General features: G+C 50.2%; 1 protein-coding gene across 3 annotated transcripts in view; it reads right to left on the bottom strand.

Annotated features, from left to right (window-relative positions):
• Positions 1-23,154, bottom strand: part of ZMAT4 (zinc finger matrin-type 4) — a 104,830-nt gene that overhangs the window by 23,061 nt on the left and 58,615 nt on the right. For all 3 annotated transcript variants that reach the window (XM_019546064.1, XM_019546063.1, XM_019546066.1), the window contains exons 4-5: positions 22,998-23,154; positions 12,644-12,871 (exon numbers count right to left, since the gene is read on the bottom strand). In XM_019546064.1, the coding sequence (XP_019401609.1) occupies positions 12,644-12,871; positions 22,998-23,154 (385 nt within the window). The remainder of the gene's footprint in view (positions 1-12,643; positions 12,872-22,997) is intronic.

Genomic DNA, 23,154 nt, shown 5'->3' with positions numbered 1-23,154 from the left:
GGTCTCTGCTTCCATGCCCAGCAGCCCGGCTTCTGACTGATCTCACCAATGACATGTTTGATACACAGCTACATTTTCTATGCAGCAACTCTGAATCGCTAATGAAAACCCCCTGAATCTCGACAAATGTAATCCACACAAGACTGTCGGTGATACCGGGCATTTCTTTAGCAGCTATTGTGCATGCACACAATTCCCTGAGTAATGGCTCTTTGTTGCACAGCAGCAGTGCTTGTATGCATGTAACAGTTTAATTTGTTTGGGCCATTTGTCTGGCATGCTTGTCTTGAGCTTCAATTACCTACGTGCAATGCAGCCATCGGTTTTACACATAAAAATTCAAGGTGCCAACAATGCGACATAACTCACCCTCCTGCGAATGCCTCTCAAGCATTTGCAGATGATACGGGGAGGCGGGCTGGACAGGATACTGGTTGATTTATACCGCCATCTCGCTTGGCAGTTGAATCTGACTTATTCTTTTCAAATGTACTCCTGTCCCCTCCAGTCCTCAAGTTGCACACTGAGCCACTCAGGAAGGTCATCCTGGCCTCTAACAGGTTACATCCCTGCTTTTGAAGGAACGACCCAGACTGAATGAATTACACATTTATAAGCATCAACTCAGCGGCTCCCCTTGATTACTAGGTGCTCCTGATCAGATTTCTGCTCCTTTCAAAATCAGAGCGTTTGTGTCGGAAGAGGGCTGTGTATGGAAAGCCGGGGAGAAAAATTGCTTCTGAGGAAGGAAGGGGAAGGTTTGCAATCAGCTTACTGATTGTGACCACAACAGGGTCAATTGCACAGGAGGAGGCCAGTGCTCCACAACATCAGGCTCGTTACAGGTCAGATGCTTCGATGGCAAGTGGAAGTAAAAACACCTCCACGTAGAAACATAACACTTCCTACTGGAGCACAAAGGGTGACCAGGCACCCTCGGACAAGCGGCCAGCACCCAACACGCACCTCATTGAAACGGCTTTCTTGCCCTGACCGACCGAATTATACGTCCTCAATTTCCCCAGATCCCACCATGCCCATCCTTCACTCTCCAACAGGTACTCCACAGCAGTAACTATTCTTACTGGTAGGAGGGCACTAGCCACATGAAACGATGACAAGCTCTAGGAATTCATGGAGGCAAAGAAACAGAAGCACCCGGTTAAACAAATCGCAGGTAGTCAAGATGGCATTTGGAGCCAGAGGCAGGTGTATAGAGACTTCACGGTTTTCCACCTCTGAATTATGTCATTTCTCTCCCGGAGCACCTTGCAAACGTTAGTGCTTGGCATATTGCACACTAGCTTAAGCAGAAGTCGGTGACAATGCGTAGCTAGCTACTCTGACAGCTCGCAAGCCTGAAAGGCAGAGAAGAGACTGTAACTGGGTCAGCCTCAAATCCTCCACTAGCCACCCAGAGAAACAGTCTACATTCATTTAGGGAGGGATTATCTTTATTACTAATAATGCTCCAAGAATATGGAGGATAAAACCCAGCGAAAACTGTTGATATCCTTGGCACTGATCTGAATACTTAAAGGCTGCTTCCTATCAGTTATTTGCACGTGCAGTATCAGGGCACTAAAACGAAAATTTGACTCTGAATTTTTTTTTGTCAGCAGCTAAGAAATCTAATACCGCTCCGGTGGATAAAAGCACCTAGTCCAAGGCCCACATTTCTGTCGGGAGCAGCGCATCCAGGACTAGCTGACCTCACGAGGTCCCTGCCAACCCTAACTTGCTAGGATCCGAGCCCGACTTTCAAACTGTTTGCATTTGTCCATCTTTGTGGCTGCCATAAGAAGGCTGCAGCCCACGTTGTACAAAGAAACTTTTGCTTTGGACAGCGAGTTACTGTCAAGCAGGCCCTGCGCTCTGGAGCAAGCTCCTCATCATGGCGAGGGGCTGGGCAGGGACCGTACCGCCCAGAAACAGCTACTAGGTCTGGGGACATGTGCTTTGTAACAGGATTTCCTTTGGTCTGTACTCGAGGGTGAAGCCAGGGGTCCTGCCAGCATCCAAGGGGTTACCATGATGTGCTCACACTTGGCTACACAAAGGAAGGCAAACCTCTAAAACTCTTGGTTCAGAGACGATACCTTTTATTAGCCCAACTAAGACATGGCAAAAAAAAAAATTCTTTCTCTTGGCAAGCTTCCAGGCCAAGAAAGATCATGTTTTTGCAGTTTCTTCTTGGGCTAATAAAAGGTATCCCACCTCTGAACCGGGAGTTTCAGGCTAGCAAGAAGATAGCCCATGGGGAGGCCCCTTTTGCCTCGGCACACAAACGAAGAGACTATACCTCTTCTTTGCTCAACTAGACCACAGCCGGGTGCAACGCACCATCCACTATCAGCCCACGTCCCGCCACATTGCCACGCCCGCCTGTGGCAGCATCAGTGACAACGCCGGAGGCCCGGCAGGACGGGAGGAGAGAGGCTGCAAAATCTCAGCTGCAATCGAACGTTTTCAGAGCGACTTTCGCATCCCCGATCTGAAGTGTGAAATAAGCCCTGCAGGACTGTGACAAAAAGAAATAAAATTAGCTCTGGATAATCTACCAAATGGAACTAATTTTCAACAGACAATACAGGGCACCAGCTATCCTGGGAACCGCAGAGCACAATATCAAAATTAATGATATTCAGCCTCCCTTACGCCGATAAAGACAAACAGCCTGCTAAAAATGGGACTAGCACATAAAGCCTGGGCCTCCTTGTCAGCCAAGGTCTGTACCAAGGGGCGCAGAACCAAGAATAGGCAGGGAAGGCATTTTCCCACGTGGGTAATGGCACCTTTGCCTCTCTCAGAGCAGCTCTGGTTTGGAGACTGTGCACCGTTCCCCCCGAGCTTGATGCGAGAAGGATTTTGAGACTGCCTTACAGACTGACCGAAGCCAGGAAGTCCCCATTTCCATGGATTTACCACCGTGATCACCTAATCTAGCAACACAAGCCATGGTGCTTCCCTAAAGGAACGCCCATTTGAACTACAGCATCTCTTTGAAAACAGAGCCAAACCTGATGTAAAAACTCCCAGGGATAGCGCCTGACCCACAACCCCCGTTCACCACCCTCGAGATGAAACCTGCGCCCCCATTTCTTGCCTGACTCACCCAGGGCCAACCTTCAGGCATCAGGTTCTTTGCTAGACTGCAAAGCCCTCCCTATTATCTAACTCCTGTAGGTAATTGTCGACCATGATTAAGTCACTCCGTAACCTTGTCTTGTTACACTAATAAATGCCGTGTGATAGATGCGGAGCTGCTTTGAAAGACTGGCCCCTGCTTTGACAGCCAAACAGCAGCGGATGCCTTTCCGAGCCAAGGGCCTCGGTGTTGCGGTAGGATGCAACCCTACGGACACCGAAGGAGCTGCACAAATAACCACGGTGATTATGAGCCCGTGGCCGACAGCTGCGAAGTGGGATACAGAATCATCTACCTGGCAGGGACCTCTGGACAACATCAGGATTGCCTCTACCTACACCATCCCAGGCGAGAGCTTCCAGCGACAGAGATTTCCAGCCTGCCCCCATGCTGAACCACCTTGGGGTTAAGTTGGCTCTTTCCTAATATCAAAGGCCTGAATCTCCTGTGCCATTTTACTGCACAGGCTGCAGAAAGATTCCTTGAGCCCCCAGGGCCAGCTGCACACTTTCTGCAAACCCCAAATGCAAAAGCAGATGCTTTTGCATTTTCAAGACAGGTAGCTTTTTCTGCTTGGCCTCTTGCCCCAAGAAGGTGGGTGCGCAGGGGCTGCGCGTGGACCCTGGCAGGATGGGTCCAGGCCGTTGCAGTCAGCGAGACGTGGAGGAGACCAAACAGTTTTCACAAGGCAAGCACGCCGGATTTGACAGCGGCTTTTATATCATTTATGCTGAGCGGGGAGGAGTGAATTAGATCTGGGAACAAACTCCTGGTGACTCTTCTTACTGCACTGGTGTTTACCTTTACACCACTGTGACACATCAGCGTTCCTCGCCATGAAGCCTGACACCGATTCATGTAAAATTGAATAACACTCCTATATGCCGTAAATAAAATATTAATAACCAGGCTCATTAATGTCATTCTGCATAAAGTGCATTAAAACACATTCCATGGGAACACTTGTTCAATTGCTTTTAACTAAGCAAAAATGACAGCAGAGAACCGAAAGTACTTATATCGCATACTGTGAAATTGCGAGGGGCGGAAGACACGTGTTACAGCTGTTGCAGGGCTAGAATTTTTCACGGTTTGTGTCTCCAGTCACTGAGCTCTTTTGTAACCGAGGCAATATAAAGGCTTTCAAGTTAATATTCCTATGCAGCCCCCCTCCATACCAACGTCTAGACCAACCAACAGCTAAAGGTTAACAGCATTTCATTCCGCGAGCCACCAACGCCGTCCCTTTACGAGGTAGCCTTGGATCCCCCTTCTCTGCATCTGCGACCCCCTGCTTGTCCACGGAGATGCCGAATGAGTTTTAGCAGGAGGGTCACGACCCAAAGCGGTACCCACAGTACTCGAAGCCTTTTTCCAGCATCCAGTATCCCAGGCTGTCCCTGAAACTAGGTCTCCATCACTCTGCAAGCATCAAAGCTTGGCAGCCAGAGAAAGCCAAAGGAAAAGCCAGAAGACAAGAGCCTCGAGATCGCTGGAGAGCCGCCCAGGTTCTGCCCCAACTCCTGTGCTCAGTCTGTACCATGGCTTCAGGTGGTCACCACTAGTGTTTCAAGCTGAACTTTTCAACCCCTGCATAGTGAAGTGCTTGCTCCCAGCAGTCCACAAGCACTTAGTAGGCTGAGCTGAGAGCACAGCTGCCCACGTTCACCTCCTTTAGAAATCTCCACCTTGCTGGGCAGCTTCGAGGTTGTGGCTGGGACCTGTTATGTGCTCGCGTGTGTGTAGCACGGCTCTATTTCCAGCCAGGTTGGCTGCCAGCCCCGAGGCGTGCAAAGCATTCGCAGTGGGAAGTGACTCTTACCTTGCAGCCTATTATGTCAAAGAGAACATAAGAAAGGAATGGATAACTGTGGATAGGAGAGAACAGGCTGGCTGATTTTATTATTTATAGAAATGTCATTTTTTTGTTCCCTACCTAGGCCTGATGTGATGTCAAGTCATCTGAGACGCACACATTTGTGAGGTGTCTTGGCAGCTAATTTGCTGTTGCACAGAAATTCACAGAACCCAAGGTTACAACTATGGGCAGGACAAAGAAAAGACTGTACCTTAAGTTTTCGGTTCACTTTCTTCACTCAGAGCTCTATATACTTGCATGGAAAAGCCACTCCAGGCTTGCTTAATGAAGGACATACTTTTACACACTGCACCAACCTTCAAAGTGAAAGGCGTTTGCAATTCAGTTTCAGCTCAGTGCTAGCAACAAGCAGAACCGATAATTAATTAAATTCCCCATGAATCCCATTCCAAAGATCTGTCAGTCGCTGCTGCAAGGCCTTTGCCCATGTCGAGACCACCTGCTTTAGAGGACGAAGGAGAGCGAGAGAGGAGAGATGCACACGCCGGGCGAGAAATCAGATTGGCGACATGTCACGTGGTGGAGCAAAAGGCAATTTCGTTCAAGCCTGGCACAGTCTGAGAGAAGCTGGAAACTGCCAAACTCGGTTCCCCTAATGCAGCAACTTCCCCTCCTAGGGTGAGCAGTGTGACGGGCCAATAGGGGGCGTTTCTGCACTGAGCCGCCCAACCACCTGCCAAGGTCGGAGTGCCTCCCCTGGGATGCCTACGACTGGCCAACCCCCTTCCTATGGCACACCCGCAAGCCTGGGGTAACCGGTGCCACCACCCAGCGTCTGGTCATTGCTCAGGCCCTGTGCCCCCTGGGGTACACAGGCCTTGCAGACCTTGAGAGCGCTTGGCCCTTTGTGAGATCTTGGGGTGCTTCCTTCAACCTGAAGCACAGACGGTCGCCTCCCTTACTCAGCCAAGTCAAGGGAAGAAAAAGACGCGCCCATTCCCTCTCAAGCATGTACCCCAAAGCTGGTCATAGCTTTATTGGATAGAGGGAGTAGGCTTGGGGAGAGGTACAAGTCAGAGAAGTCTCAAAAGCATACCCTGAGCAAACAGAACTGGCCTGATAACCTTTTAATACGCTTCTCCATTACTGTACGCTACCTTTCGAGTTAAGGTTCTGGTCATTTACTCACTTCCAGCATCCTGGAAGAGAGTGAAAGTTGCCGAGGGTCAAGTTGCAGCGCACAGGTCCCACTGTGGTTCCCCCTCTTCCTGGAGAGCCTCTCTTTTAAATAGCCCTCCTGACCTCACCTTCCAGACTCGATTGGGGCAGGTGTTGTTGGTGACCGACCAAATGTGAAAAGCATCACACCCTGACCTGGACTCAAGCCACTGCCCCCCCCCCCAGGTCATGAGGCCAAACTTGAGACAATAGAGGCTGGGTCTCCACACTTCCAGCTGACTCAGATCACATATGCCATAACCCAGGGCAACCAAACTGACGGACGGGTGAGAAAACAGACAAAAAGAAAAAAAACAACCCCTAAGGCAGGAGGCTGGGATGGCGGTGCTTCGCAAGCAGTTGAACAGGGCTGGGTGGGAAGCCCCCAAGCTTCATGCCCACGTTGTTATATTCTTGAACGTCTGCCCTTCGACAGCTCAACTAGCTGTTGGCTGAGGGTGGCTGAACAACCAGCATCCCCGGACAAGGGGACTCCTCTTACACGGTGTGGTCTCGTACCAGCACCACTGGGACTCGCTCGCCTGCGGGAGACATCCTCAGAGATGCTGAGATGGCACACTGCGAGCTTGGGAGCCAAACAGCAGGCACCAAGGGACCAGCTAGGGCTTCTTGTTTGGATACAAGCATTGGGTAATTAGAGCGACAGGGCTCTCCTGCCAGGCTTGCAGTCAGATAAGCCACTCCAGCAGATGCCGTCCCGGCAGATTAAGTGGAAGCTGGTATGATACTTCATATTCAGTAACACATACCCAGGGCTGCAAACATCACTCAAGTGCAGAAACTCGTTAGGGAGACATAAAATATACACCTTCCTATATTGCTCATGGAGAAAACTTCCCAAAGGTTTGAAGCTTGTCGCCAGGTAGATAAGGCTGTCAGATGACAGCATTAGCTTTCTGGGACCCGCTGACTATCAGAGCAGGAGCTTAGGAAGAGATTGAGTTGGCAGGTCTGGAAATGCATGCAAAATGCTTTCAAGAGACATCAGGCTGGAGACTAATCTGAGAGGCGTGGACAAGCATTGCGCAACAGCTTGAAAAGCTTCTCCTACTCAGGCCAAGCACCCGATTTCCTTGGCTAGGCAGCCATGCGCTCCCTTGTACCGCCAGTAAGAGCTGCGCAGAGGGAAGGGACAAGTACTACTGCCAAGGCAACTTCTGATTTCTCTTCCTTCTGCATTCCTGAACAGAAAACAAGGCCTCGCCATTCTGTTTGGGAGGACAGGCTGCTGCTTTACTTATCCCTCCATCGCGGCTGCCCTTAAATATCGCTCCATGCTTATTTGTCCAAATACAGATTCATATTTAATCAATAAATATCTTACGCTAACCGTTATCAGGAAATCAAAAGATTGTGGACTTCAACCAATGCCGCCAACTCCAATACTATAAATCAAACACTAGGTTCCCCCTCTAGTCAAAACAGAATTAATATTTAAAACACGGTGGTGCAGGCCACCTGGGAGGACATGAAAAGGAAGTGAGTTTGCCATCCAGCGAATGCCGAGATAACACACCCCGCTGGGAATGCAGGGCGCATGTGAGAATACAACCGGCTGACACGCACAAGGAGAAGGGAAAGCAAGATGGGCCGTGTTGTGCTGCTTAATGCCACCACCAAATAGGAGAGTTTGCTCGGCTATATAGACTGGCAGATATCTGCTGACTGCCGGCGTTATCATTTTTACTTGATGCTACACACAGCGTTGCGGTTGCTAAAAATAAAGCTATTTTCTCTCATTGATTGTACTGCCCGAGAGCTCTCACTCCACCCTGGTTATTACACGAGTTACAATACAGAGATCTCCCTTCTGCATCTCTTTTCCCATCTAATCCTCGGCACCGTTAGTCTCCCAGCAAACATCATACATGAAAACATATTACAGCACAGGGGAAACAAAACCCCAGAAGCAAGGAACAAGACTGCTGTCTGGCTGTGCCATTATTCTGAGAGCTGGGGCACATTTTTAAGACAAGCCATCTTAAATCCTTTTCATTTACATCTCTCAAAAGGAATTTGAAAAAAAAAAAAAAAAAAAATTAACGCGGCCCATAACCAGACACAGACCTATTTAGGAGCCAGAGTAGACGATGGCTAGCACGACAACCCGCTGAGAAATCCCGCACTGTGATCTGGGGAAGCAGCTTGCTGACTCTCGAGTTCAAGCTGAACAACAGGGACCTGCATTCAGGGGGGAAGAAAGCGCCTGGGACAGCTGGGGATGACGAACGCATCGGAGAGCCAGGAAGCCTAACGCGATGCAGCTTTTCCTTGCGAGATGCAGAACCACAGGCTCCGGGGCAGAAGCGGGTTTTGCTGGCAGCCTCCTTCAGAGGGTTTCTCACATGGGAGCTAGTCACAGACGTGCAACTACTTTGGGATCCACGGTCATGTCGATGGACTAAGGCCACCTGACTGCTGTCAGCCTAGGAAACCTGTGTCCCAGGGGTGCTCAATCCTCGTGCGAAGCCTGAGGGATTTGGGCTGAGCTCCCAAGTATGAACCCACAGAGCATCCTTCTGTCCCCGAGGTTTCCACACACTGCTTAAATGGGGACTGTCTCTGGGTGTTAATGCTTCACTGGAAAGCAAGTTTCTGCCAACCTTGCAGCGCACAGCACAGGAAAGCAGTGCAGCGATCCTCACCACCCACGGGAGCCCGTAACTTCGTTTCTGGGGCCATTTCCCAGGGGTGGATTCCCCAATGCATCTCGAGCAGCACCACGGTAGAGCTGGTTGGGCAGCTGACATGCAAATGTCACGCTTTCCATTGGAAAGAGCCACTTTGCCAAAACCAAGCATTCCTGCAGGGAGGGGGCGGTTTTCATTAACATCCTGTTTCTAAAGAAAGCAATTAAAAGTTTCGCAACGGCACAACCATTCCTTTTGGGTCCCAATAGCTCATTTGGAAATCTGCAGTAGCAACAGTGATAAACAAAAGTGCAATCCAAGCGGCGCTTTCTGGAGCTCGCAAAACGGATCCAAGTGGCCCGACCTCAAGGGTTTTTTCAGATGGGGATTCATTCTCAAAGCACAAAACTCCCTGGGGACAGAAGAACTGTCCCCCTCTCGGGTCTACGGTCGAACGGTTGCTGGGGACAGCAGGGTTCACAGTTTGTAGGTGCTAGAAGAAGCACGTTTTAAATCATGCTGCTTTTCTGGGTCGCCTTCAGAGAAGGAAAACGGCACGTTGCCCTGTTTCTACTGAAAGTTCATGCTTGTGCTCCTGGCGCTGCCCAGACATGGGTGTGAGGTCCCCAGACACCATGCAGAAATTGCACCTCTCCATGTGGGACACGAGGCACTCCAAGTGTCAATGGACCGGAGCCGCCTTGCCCAACACGAGCCTGCAGGCGAAGCAAGGATGGGATTTTTGCTCGTGCTTTTTGTCGGAACAGGGACTAACAAATGGAAAACCTCCCGCAAGCCACATCCCAACACCAGTTGATGCCAACCTCCCATTTGTTACAGACGCTCCCCTCCTACAAGAGGGGCCTAGGGCCATAAAACAAAGGGCGCTTAGCAGCTGAACTGCTAAACAAGTCCACCAAGGTGGGAGGGGAGAGCGAATTTATTAGGTGCACCAGTCTGCACTGCACAAAGCGCTTGCCTGACAAAGGGCCTGCACTCCCCAGAAAGTCGACAGGAGTGGGGTGCCCAGGTGGCTCTGCAACAGTTGGGAATGGGACTCGTGCTCCTCAAAGCGCTGTTTAACAAAATTGCCTGCTAGGTGCATTATTAACAGGGATGATCTTGATAGCAGAGCTGGGGATGGTTCCCGTGGGTGACCAAGTTAGCTTTGCTATCCACCCCCCCCACACACACACTCCCACAACTTCAGGGTCCACGGATTGGTGGCTCTCAGCAAGGATCATCTCCAGCCCCAAAACTCCCACGTGACTTACAGGAATAACCCAGGCTGTTTGGAAGCGTGCTCACTATTTTCTAAAGCCTGTTGACTTAGGTGCATTACAACTTTGGTATCCAATTTGAATTTGAAATCAGGGTTAATAGACAGAGGTTTGCCCCTGGTTCACAGACCAGTAGCCCATGCATTTAGGCAGAGCTGGGGGCTTAGTCAGGATACTGATACTTAGTCAGGGTGAGGTGTTGTTGGCACGTTTGACTTTGTAAAGACTATTGCAGCAGCAGGGGCGAGGAGGAGAGCCAGGGGGATAGCCTCTGTTGTGTTGCAAAAACCCAATTTGCAATGCTTATCTGAGTTCCTAAGGCTTGTTCTTCCTAAAAGCAAGGCTGTATGTACATGCTAATTAATACAGTTTACATTGCTTCATTTGGACCGCCCCGGTCTGCATTAAACTTTAATCCTCATTCAATAAGGGAAGACCGTCTGCTTGCAGCTGGACCTCTCGGGTATCGTGAGCACACGTCATATTTATCAAGTAATATGTCAGGCCTCCACCGGGTAGACAGTGCTGCAAAACCAGTTGAAATGACATACGATTGCTGAACGCCTGTGAGAATAATGAATGCTGAGTAACATGCCTCCTGTCCACCCAACCAGCAATGTTAACCAAATGTCATTTCCCCTCTGTCCAGATGGATTCGAAACACTCATTGCCCATGAAAGGTATCGGCAGCAAATCTCCCCACTTCACTCAGCGGCATTAACCAAGCATCACCAGAACCCAGTCACGTGTGGGCAGTTCACGACCCAGGCGACACTTTGCCTGGGAAAGCTGAGGAACCACCCGTTCATCCCAGACGCTCGCTAAACGCGGTCTGGCTTTGCAACGAAAAGCTCAAGCTTTCAGAGGCCCGAGGCGAGCTGCACATGCACCGGGCTGAGAAACCCGATAGGCGAGTCGAGTCAGATCAGCCAAACAGCTGCTCTGCATTTGGTTGAAGTCCGGAGAAGTGGGACGCCACAGATGCTTTGCTCCCTTCTGGGGAAAACGGGTGCAAAGCCCATCTGCTCTTCCTTAACCCAGCCGCAGGTCCCCGGGGGGTAGGGACGGCCCATCTGGACCTACTTTCCTCCTACTGTGGGAGGCAGGAAAGAGGTCCTACAGCTCCCCTCCAAGTTCTCCTGTGCAGCAAAAGCACTGAGGGCAGTGCAACTGGGGTGACAAGCACTTTCCACCAGAAGCGCTGGGAGAACCAAGTGCTCGGGATGCCCGTGGGGTCTGCCCCTCCAAAATGCCAGGTTGACAGGCAACCCCCTTGAGCTGAAAGGTGCTTTCTTTCACAGAGATCTGTGCATCTGCTTGTACGCACATGCTGCCTCCCCCGCACATTCGTGCACGATTCCAGCACACCAGACATACCCTCAAATCCAAGTTAGGCCATGCAGTTCAGAGCCACAGCCCGTTTAAAAAATGCAGCATGGACTGAGGGGTTTGCTCAAGTCCTCCATTTCCAGCTCTCCCAAGCCACAAGCAAAGGAAGAAAACACTCCACAATTGATTGATACAGTGCTAATCGCATCCCCAGGCACAGTCAAGTTCAGCACAGTTCAAGGTAGCGAGCACTTGCACGTTACCATCCCATTTATTCTTCGCTGCATATTTTCAGCAGGAGGTGGTGAGTCAGCGGCTGTCTGAGTCATATTTATGATACTGTGAGTCATCCCGCTCATCCTGGGTACCTCACTATGGGTCTGGGTAACCATTACAAGTTCTATTAGAAACCAAGAAAGGCACAAGCGACAGTATATATTTATGAGTTATTAAAGGGAAATTCAAAAGAGACTAACGGGATCATTATGGAACACCCTGCTGGCACGCGCCAGATCTCCTTTACCGCCTTGAAAATCCAACCCATCTCACTCTCCGGTCTATGTTAATTAAATCATCTTGTGCGCACATAATGCACAAGGTTAGAGCAATGCAGAAAACAGCCTTCAAAGAGGGCCCTTCCTTTAGACATTAACGGATGCCTACTGGGCATTTATACACGTGCTCGGGGTGGGGGAGAGGGCACTTGAATTCGAGTGGCTCCAAGGGCACCTGGACGCATACACTGAGGCTGCTCCAGTGTATTGCAGTAACAACACTCGGTGCCCGTTTCCACAAAAGTAAGGCCTGCAAAGTAGAGACTCCTTCGCCCAAGACCATACAGTGAGTCAAGGTACAAGCACAGCACCCCGGCAGGCTCAGTAGGCCACCAAAATCCCCTCCGCCAGCTCCAAAAGCGGCGCGCCTGTGCGGGCTGGAGATAGGAATGGGCTAATACAGGAGACCCTCTCTGAGATCCTCTTTCTTAGAGAGAGGCACAAGCAATGCTGATGGGAGACAGCCGTGACCGCAAAGGAATGGATGGTGTGGAAAGCAGCAAAGGGTGCTGAAAGACTGGAAGGTGCCACGAAGAATGACAGAGGGGAGGGAAAAGCCTGGCCAGGGCGCAGACATCCAACCCCCCAGAGGACAAGTCTGTTCTGCCCACGCACAGGCGGCGTACGTTCGCAAAGGCTCTCACCTCTCAACTCTCCCAAGTCCAACGTCTTCCCTAGCTGTTCGAGTAAGTCAGCCCGGGCCGCGTTCTTTTTGTGCTTTTTGCCATCGTAATGCTGCTGGGCCATCATGGGGTTGTTGAACCAGGCTGCGCAGAGCTGGCAGTATCTGTCCGAGTCTCTTCTCTGATGGGGCGAAGGGACGACGGGAGAACTGTCCATGTGCGGCTGCTTGAGCGAACTCAGCGTGGTTTCTGCAAAAGGACACAATCAGAAGTGACGCTCTCCCAAGCTAACCACTAATGTTAGGACAAGGCCAGACCTTGGGAGAGACGCAAGGAGGTGCTGGCAGCAGTTACAGCTTCTCATTAGAAAGATTACCGCTCCGCACATCTAGAATGACGCCGCTTAGAAATCTGCCATCTGCCTTAAAAACCAAGTGCAAGCATGCTTAGGCAGCATGACGCCACCGCTCAGTTATCTGCCTTGCACCAGCTTGGAGGGAAAAGTCGGGTCTCATTGTGGCGACCTGGTTTATTGTTGCTATGGACCACTGCCCGGTCATCTCTCTTTTTTGCAAACCGTTCCTTGCATAAAAATTTGCTGGGGACAAACTACCAAAAAAGAAAAAAACAAAACAAAACATCAAAGCAGAGAGATGTTGTGCATTTAAAGCCAACCCTCTCTCTGAATAGGAAGATGGTTACAGGTTTATAATCATCTCGTCATTTTTTGCTTCAGTGTTTGGACATGAAAAAAACAACAGCCCAGAGAACGCTGGAAGACATTTAAAACATCATATATAACTAGGGTAACCAGGAGACATCCCCTTCTCTAAACATCTTAATGCGGTGTTGACTACTAGGTGCCTCTTCTTGCTCCCAGTGCTTTGCTGGGTCACCGTGTCACCACCGGTTTACTCTTGCAAATGCAATCCTGATCCAAACGTTTCAGAAGAAAAATGGACTATTAGTCATCACAGACTAGGGCCTCAGCTTCCGACTGCCACAGCCTCTCCAGCAGATATTATAGGTGACACCGCCACGAGAGATTGTTTACAGTGGCAAAGAGGAAAATTGCAATAATACTGGGATACTGAAGCATGCCGTTATTGGCACTTAATTAGTGTACCTTGCTCATAAATTCCTTTTCATGTGGGGGTTTTTTTTCATTTTTTTTTAACGTCACCTTTTGAGATAAAATGTCTGCCATCTACATGATTAACAAACCGTGCTCTTGGGAAAGAAGCTTCTTGGGTGTAAGAACAGGAAAACATGCAGCCTCTTGAAATCAGTTTGAGAGCGCTCCCGATCAAAAGGCTTAGCCGAGCCCTAATGAGATCACGTGCGCCGATGATGAAACAATGTCATTACTTTGTTCTGCCAAGTGAGGCCGGAAGCAAAATAGCAATAGATTTAGACGTATAATTATGACCTGAACCCCTTGTGCTCTTCCCTGTGCTTTGGGAGCGTTAATATACGTTACAAATCTTCAGTTGACCTGCCTGCGAAAGATCTCTATTAGCTCTCCTGCAGGACACTGTATCGCGCTTCTAAGGTTACCTACAACCAGGCTCCATTTCCAGGGTTTTCTAATGCCTATTGTTTTTGATGACAATGGCAAAGAGATCAGATTTTTGTTGCCTGAATTATTGTTGGCTCGGACACTGTTCTTCTGCTTCCAAAGCCCGGATCTGGGAGCAGCTTAAAGAAGAGATTTCCAGGCTGATACTCCAGATGCACCAGCAAGAACAAGACCCTACAGAGGATTCACAAATGTACTCTCTCAGCCAAGAGTTAACAAAAGGACTGCAGATTTGACCCGAACATCAGGGACGCTGCAAGGGCACAGGACGTGGCATGGCTGAGGTCTGCCATGACCACAGCTGGTAGATGCGGCCCTTTTTTCCTCGTTCTCAAATAAAAAGAGTTGTTCTGCTGCTGACCCCGCTGCAAGCCCAGCATGAAAAAGGAGCTTCGGGGCACAACTGTTGAGCACTCCTACCTCTGCAAACTGCCTCATCTAGCTAGCTGGACGTCCAATTTCTAGCATTTTTCCCACGTTTTTCTACTTAGAGGCACTGCAAGACCAAAAAGCCTCTCGGTGCCTCTCCTGATCCACTTGCCTCCATTCGCTTCGCCTGGCCCCAAGCTCGCAGTCAGTATATGACACCACTTTGTACCAGAGCGCATACACAGCAATTTGTTCTGTACATTTATTCCTAACACTTTATTCAATACTGAAATCATTCCAGCTCTGATTTCACATACTCTGGTGTTTTCTGCCATGGAAATATAATAACTAACTCTATCCTTTCTGGCGCTCACAAAAGGTTTTCATTACGTAAAGAATAACCAAACTTGTTCTCTGAAAGAACCCACATGGAGCTGTCACTGTGCAGGAAAGCCCGGACTGTATTTTCCTCATCAAGTCACTGATTTGCCAACAAATAAAAGTATTCCCTCTAGAAACATCGAGCGCCGGAGATGCTAACAAACAAAATACGACACCACCAAGCCCCTAAACCTAAAAGGCAATGAAAACAATCCAGAATAATGGCAGGAAAATATTAAGTGGTCCTGTAATTAAAGGCTGGGCCCTGAAACGCACACCAGAGAGAAAAGCTACGGATGCAAAGCAAAGCGAAGCAGGCACTGGTCTGGAAGGGAAACCGCTACGGCTGTCTGTGCAAGATCACGATTCTTTGGACACCGCTCTCGGCATCGTGCTGCAATTGAAACCAGGTGTCCACGGGGAATGGGTCTCCATGGCAGATTGTCCTGCCCTCTGGATGCCTGGTGCACCGTGCAGGGAAATGACTCCCTGCACACACTTCTCTGCAATGGGGGGCGTCCGGGTGCTTATTCCACTTCGGCCCGACTTTGGAGACGTGCCGGATGCCTCCATCCCGCCGGCCTATTTCCACGTGCTTAGAATTACGAGCGTGTTCACCGGCTGCCGCTTTTTGTAAAGGGAATCCAGGAAGAGAGGCTGCGTTTGCTCCCACCACAAAACTGTGCCATTCAAAGGTCTTGCAGCGCTAAACTGCTCTCTTCCTATCTTTATACTTGACTGCTGAGATTATCTGCAATAACCGTAGAGGTGCCTGGGCATCTGTCACCTTATAAATACAGCTATTTTTATGTCCCAGGATCCAGGAGTTACAGTGCCGTGGTATATTAGACATGCGGCTTGCAGAGGCCTCAGACTATAAAGTTAAAAGGCACTGGCTCTCTGGGCCAGCTTTCTCTTGGTTTTTATGTTGGATGTTGTCTTGGAAGGGGATGAGGGTGGCCTAAGTTCATATAGCTAGTAGTGTCATCTGGATTTATAGCTGCTGCACACTAAAAAATGACGACTGTATTTGCTGCCCTTTGCTGCTCTGCTGGCTAAACGGAAGTGCGAACTCTAGGTTATACACCAAAGCCCAGCTCTCATCCACTTACATCACCAATTAGCAATTTGTGCTGATCAAAACCAAATTCCTGGACAGAGGACATCCCTTCTGCCTTGGTCTTCTCCACAAAGTGATTTGAACCCAAGCAAACCAGAAAGCAAAGGCTTCAAGCCAGCAACAGAAGCCTGTGTGCACGGAGAGTGCCCGCAACAAGCCACCAGGTCAAGCATCTTCCCATCCACGCTCCTCCCTGTTCGCTGGGCACAGATGATGCTCAGGTGCAAGGCAGCGAAGAAACCATCCTCCTCTTAGTCATGCAACGTGTCTTACAACTACTGCCAGCCAGCGTTCAACCGACAATTGATGCAAAGCACCTACAGCGTCTATCGGACTTCAAAATCCTCCTGCACAGAAAGAGACGACAGCCAACTTGGCTCCACGTGTAAATGTACCTTTGTGGCATACAGGATTTTCGCACCAAAGAGAGAATGGCGGGGGGGAGGTGTCACTCCCCGAGGAGCAGCATGAAAACGAACAGCCGAGCACGGTGCGCCGTCAGGTTTTATAAAACGTGCTCCTGAAATCCCAAGAGGCACGTGTGCCAGGTGTGGGGCTGACTCTCCTGCTACTGTCAGAGCCTCAAGTAGTTTATGCTGGTCTGTCTTGCCTCTTTCGCCAGTGGAGGACGGAAGTGGGGATGTCCCGCTTTTGCTGAAAGCCGGAAACACTTTAGTAGGCTGGCGATGGACCGCTGTTTGACGTATTTCCCATGTGCAAAGCCTTCTATGTATAGGCATACTTAGCAGACAGCACGCGCTCATCATCATCAAGCTACAGGAGCTCAGAGTAACAATAAGACGACATTAATGCCTCCTCTCTACCATCCTGGAGGCTATTTTCGACTGCTCCGCAGACAGATGAATGCCCAGAGATGAGATGGGCGCAGGCCGCCAACCGGCTGCCGCCGCGTTCTGCAAATCGCTTTATTTCATCGCTTCCAACAAACCTGAAGCTGAGAACTGGCGCCAGGCATCAGAGAAGAGACAAAGCCAAGCACCAAGGGAACTCGGCCTCTTGTGTTTTGAGTTGTTAAGAGCGAGCAGATTAATGTGTCCTCAAAAACGTGGGTGCCTGTGACATCTTGGCATCTCGCTCGCCGGTGTCATTTCTTACCCACCGAGGCAACGCGAGGCCTTGTACGGCAATTACCTAGTAGCTTGGGAATCGTTGCTCTGGGGACACGGCACTTCCCGAAGAGACGATTCATCATCAGCCAGGCTACTTTCCTGGTGCTCAAGTGCAATTCTCCACCTTCCTGAAAGGATGTCAGCAGGTCCCCACACTTTGATAAATGAAGAGAGCAGCTCTTCTTCTACCCACAGTCCCCCGCTTTATAACTCGCACTGATGACTGCATTCAGCTTGACAGATGCTGGAGGTGACGGCGGAAATTAATCAAAACTGGCGGTGGCAAAGTCTCCGAGGGCCCCCGCCTCACCCCGCAAAAGCAGCATGTCACCACCGCGATGACGCATCGCTTTTCCCATAGTGAAAAAGCTTCTCGGCGGATCCCGAGCAGCTCTGACAGAGAAGCTAGACAATCAAACACCTGCATTTTGTTCAGCTACAACAGAAAGGCACAAGTGGCACGTTTCTGAAAGGTATCGATCCTGAGTGGAGATTTCCTACGGTAACGAGCAAGCCAGAGAAGCAGCACCGCTTTGTGCACAATAGACGGGAACATATCTGCAAAACGCATCTGTCGTCTTCCTCCGGTGAGAGGACGGGGCCGCTGCGGGGTGACGAATGCTGTTCCAAGCCAGAGGGGAAGGCATCTAGATGGCCTGATAGCAGTATCTTGGTATGCCCTATTTGAGTGACAAAAGTGCTAAGACAAAGAGTATTAGATACGTAACGGTGCTGCTTTGCCCAAATCCGTCAGAGTACACATTATTCACAGTTTAGGATCCACATGACGTGCGCTGTGGTGATGAAGCAGGAGAGAGCTCAAACAAACAGCTGTGTGTACAGCATGCCAATGCACGAGCAAGTCCTTAATCTCTCCCGGAACGCACAAGCGTGCAGAGAAGCAAGGGCGCTTCCTGCCACGCTGACTTGTTATTCGCCTGGGAAAGTATTTACGTGAGCTAAGGTAGACTCTGATGGGTACGTCCATGCTCGGGAGGATGAACCTAGGTGGCAAGGCAGGCACAGATGGCGTAGGTGTCCATCTTCAATCCAAGCCTGTTCTGAACCAGGGGCCAGCTCTGAGATAGGGGCTCTTGTTTGTCCTGAAAGGGAAGCCAAACCAAGCTCCTGGCTCCCTGCAATTATGAACCTCCCCCAGGTAATTTGTGGGGGAGCACACCGGGTACAGCCGGCGGTCTGGGCAATGTCCAAGGAGGCCCACAATTTTAGTAGAAGCACTTTTAAAATGCAAGTGAAAAGCAAAACGCGCTTGCAACACCAACTCTTTTACTAAAGAAAGACACTCTCTCTCTCTCTCGGTTTCCCCTGCAGTTTCTGCTGCATGCATTCGTCTTCATTTTCTCTCCTAAATTTATTTTTGCGACTGTGTGATTTCCAGAGCTGTTTCCCCTCTACTTCCAGTGCCGAGAAGAGCGTGCGGCTGCGTGCGAATGCCGCGACTCGGAGAAGCACAGATGTATCGGATCATTTCTTTCCTCGCTTTAGCGTACCAGACGAGCTGCATAAATGCTAGAAACAGGTAGGCACAAGAGTGCTAGCAGCTGATGGTATGACAAGCCTCAGGAGACCCGAGATGTTTTCGTGTGCCCATCCCACGCCATGCACTGGCTCCATCCCCCCTCTCTCTCTCTCCCCTAACCGGGCAGCCCAGGGGATTTCCTCAGGTCCCACAGCTGGAAGGACAAGGGGAGGCTTTTTAATGGGTTGGGCACTTCAAATCCTTGCCCTCCAAATGATCTGGGATTGGTAACTTCAGCGAGCACTACTCGGCACACTCGTTCTGCGCTGCAGGTTTGCATCACCGAGGTGCACAGACTGAGTCATTGCAAAACAAACCGGGAGAAGCACCTGCCTGCATACAAATGAAGCACCGTTACTGGGCTGAGGAAGCCTGGTGTGCCTGAATTTTACTGCTTCAGCACGTGGGCGGCCATCTGAGAACAGTTGGTGTTTGAGGCCTGCCGTCACGTGGACCTCTCAGGCCTGGCTTTCAAAGCTGCCGAGCACCCACGGCTCCAACTGGGGTCAGTGGCAACAGCGGACCCTCTGAGCCTCTAAAAATCAGCTCCATTACAAATATACTCTCAACATTCACGGTAGGAAGATGTTTCCACATGCCGTTTTCCCCTCTGCCTCGTTTGGCCATCCTGCTGGCCCGCGCCATCCAGGCCATGGGTAGCTTTCATCCATTCCTTTTTGTGCTTCCCGCAGAGCGGAGGGTCTAACGAGCACGATCCTAGCTGCACGCTGGCTTGTGGGGCGAGGCTGAGTTTGTGCCTGTTGAGTTCTCAGCATCCTTTCCCAAATCGCTGAAAACTCAGATCATCTGCCAGGCTTTGGTACGGCGGAAGGGCATGCTTCCCCTCCTCTGGAAAAGCAAGGAAGCATCACGAGCCGAGACACCACCATGAAGGGGATGTTCTCCTGTGATAAGCCATCCTCACGCTAAGGACCATAACTGCTGAGCCCCAGCCTGCAGCCGGCGTGTTTTCAGGGAACCTGGAAGGACTTTGCCGTGGCTTTCCCTGTGGTGCACAACCTGGGTGTGCTCCCTGTGAACGCTTGAGAGGTAGACTAGACAATTCCCCCGTTGCACAAGTATCATTGCTAAGGTCCCTGGAATACCAGGAGGGGCTGCATTTTACAGCCGCAGCAACAACCTGACAGCTAGAGATTAATATTAATTGTTCTAAGCTAGTGGTTAGCTTCTGAAGAGATTACATTATCATAATATTACATACCCGTTCCCTTTTTCCTTTTATTTCTCTCATAAATAAACTCTGACTATGACTCATCCTTAGAAGAGTTATGGGGAGAAAGCTGCAGGACTGTGGGGTGGGTGCCAGCCTTGGACGGCATCGAGCGGTGCCGTCTGGAGAAGGGAGCAGAATATCAAAACCCTGGACCAGCTGTGCCATCATCAGTCATTAGAGTCAGGGCTAGTGGATTGAGCCCTGGGCCTTCTCTGTGGCTGCCTGAATCTTTCAAGAAGATGTAGAGGGCCTGCAGGGAGCCTCTTTGCAGTCTGTGGAAGAAAACTTTGTATTTATGGCCAGGACACGAGGGCAACTCACTCACCCTTGTCCCTACCCTCCACCAGCACACAGAGTCAGCCAATCTACATTTTTTTTTTTTTTTTTTTTTTGAGAGAGAGACCTTGCACTGTAATCTTAGTATTTGCTAATGCAGTGTGAGCAGCACTCGGGAGACGGGCCGCAGGATGCTATTCTGCCCCAAGCCGCGACCATATCCCGAATACTCTTAGCAGCTGCCTCCCAGTGGTCTTGGGAGCAGAGTCTCGAAAGCATTCGACAACTCCCGCGTTATCTGGGGCACAAACAGGCTGGTCCATATTCCAGCGGAGAGATCCCCGCTCCGCGGGAAGACCAAACAGGTGGTGGCCCAAGGGCATTTTCTGAAAGGGGGGAAGGAAAGCTGCTGATTAACACGTTCCTGTTTCTTAGATCAAGGGCCTCGAAGAGGGGAGGCACGCTCGAGTCGTTCCTTCCCTGTGATTATTTCAGCTGAAGAGCCCGCGACGCGTGGCAATGCAAGTGGGCTGCCCTGCTGGCTCCCCAGCCTCAGCTGACTCGACGCAGCTGATTTGCACAAGTCAGCTCAACCCGCAAAGCGCAATCAGGGCTCTTACACGGTGCGGTCTCGATCTCGCCTTTTTTGCCTGCCAGGGTTGCTAACACCCCTGGCAGGGAGGTGCTTACCCCCGGGTCCGTATCCCTGTTCTGCAGAGGTGACTTCTGGGGCCAAAATGAAATGAAACAGCAGCCTCCGCTGCGTTTAGTCCTCAGCCGCTTGATGCCTACCTATTAATTTACTTGCTGCATATGGGCATGTAGTAGTCATACGGTTCATTAGGAGCTGAAGAAAGAGCATCACTCAGACGGCTGGTGTGCAAGGACTGCTCTGTCTCGTGCCGACTAGCACTACCACATTGCTGCCTGGCGTTTCCTGACTATTTGTCCATATTGTCCTCTGGTCTCTTGCTTATTGTAATAGTTTCATAGTTTCTAGGGTTGGAAGGGACCTGAGCAGATCACTTAGTCCGACCCCCTGCCATGGCAGGAAAGAGTACTAGGGTCAAACGACCCCAGCAAGGTGTTCATCTAACCTCCTCTTAAAGACCCCCAGGGTAGGAGCCAGCACCACTTCTCTTGGAAGTTGGTCCCAGATCCTAGCCGCCCTGACCGTGAAGTAGCGCTCCTGATGTCTAGCCTAAATCTACCCTCTGCCAGCTTGTGACCGTTATTCCTGGTCACTCCTGGCAGTGCTCGGGGGAACAGGGACTCCCCCAATGCCTGCTGATCCCCCCTGACTAGTTTATAACAGGCCACTAGATCCCCCTCAGCCTTCTCTTGTGGAGGCTCGGGCACAGACTGACATTTTGCCCAGGGGTTTCACAGTCCTGGTCCGCAGTTGGGGATGCCAGTCGCTAGCACTACATACACAGTCAAGAGCAACACATCTCTCTCATGAGTCAGCCGGCCGAGGACTGCAATGCAAAACATGCCGTGGCCGGTCAGGTCAGGTAGGTCTCCATCCTGGCGGTGACGTGCCCATTTCCAACAGTTTCCATCCCTCCGAGTTGGGCTTTTAAACCGTAATTCGAATGCTAGGTAACAGAAGTCATAAGCAAAGTGCCAGCTGGTCACTTAGTGCCCACTGCACCTGTAATGAATCATGGATGACCTGCCACCGCTCCCTTCAGGATGATGATTTCCGGGAGTTAAAACAATGAGTAAGCCCGGGTCTAAAGCAAGTCCCCGCTATTCCCACAGGTGAAAAGAAGGGCAACACTAGCCAAAGACAAGTGGTATTTTATACATTGCCTTCTACACCCTGGAAAATAAGAAAAAAAAGAAAAGAAAAATCTATTTAATTATACCTAGGATTTATGCACAGCTCATTAGACAGGGGATAAAACGCACAGCTAAATTTAAATCCCTTTCTAAAGGAACTGCCACTGTAGTCATCATGAAATACGCAGCCTCTATCTCTGGGATTGTAGCATTGCTCGCAGGCCCGTTGAGCACCACAGTTGCTTTGTTCACGTATGCTGTGTCCCGACCGAATCTCGGCGGAAGTTTGGTTCCCATGCGTTTCAGAGACTTGCACGGATTTTATGGTTAGGCAAACAATGAGATGGCTAAATTATCCGATTCCAGCGTTTGCCTTTTTAAATGGGAAAGTTAATGGGCTTGCATGATTGAAATCCCTGCAGAGAGTGGCATGAATGCAGGCTAGGCAAGACGCAGGAGGCCATCGATCCAAAATGTTTTTAAAGCAGGACTTCCCTCCCAGGTAAAAACAAATGATATTTTGCTCCAGCGGGAACAGGCAGGGGTGACTAAGGGCGTTGGCCGAGTTGTCAAAGAACTTCTGATCAGTAAAATGAGCTGCGGTTACACATGCCTAGCAGAGACACCGTCTTCCAACATGCAAAATATTTACAGGAATCTGGATGCTGAGATAATGTGCTAATGGAAGAGTCAACACCGACTGATGCACCACTAATCTGTGCAGACCATAGAGACAATAACGAGCACCTGCAATTTTTTTTTTTTTTTTAAAGAGGTTGTTATGACAGCAAGAGAAACGAAAGCCCGCTCGCGTGGATCTTCGCTACCCGTTGACTGTCTCAACAGAGGCAGTCAAGCTGCAGCACTGACCAGTCCTGCTTCTGTGCAGAAGAGCCATTGATCCAAATGGGCCGTGTCCTGCTTTACAACAACTCCTCAGCAGCAGCATCTCTAGACCTACCTGTGGCCTTTAATGCCGGTTGTTCGCCTAGCAACAGTTTTAACCTTTTGGCATGGATTTTCCCTTGGTAATGAGATTCAGCCACCACTGCAGAGGTGAAGGACATGTTACAGAGTGTGCAGCACTTGTTCTTATCCACCAAGTCGCTGTCACTGCC

Source organism: Crocodylus porosus, unplaced genomic scaffold (genome assembly GCF_001723895.1).
Source record: "Crocodylus porosus isolate Cpor-Errol unplaced genomic scaffold, CroPor_comp1, whole genome shotgun sequence".
Lineage (NCBI taxonomy): Eukaryota > Metazoa > Chordata > Crocodylia > Crocodylidae > Crocodylus > Crocodylus porosus.
The sequence above is the reverse complement of the archived record's forward strand: the minus strand, read 5'-3'. Positions and strand labels throughout refer to the sequence as shown.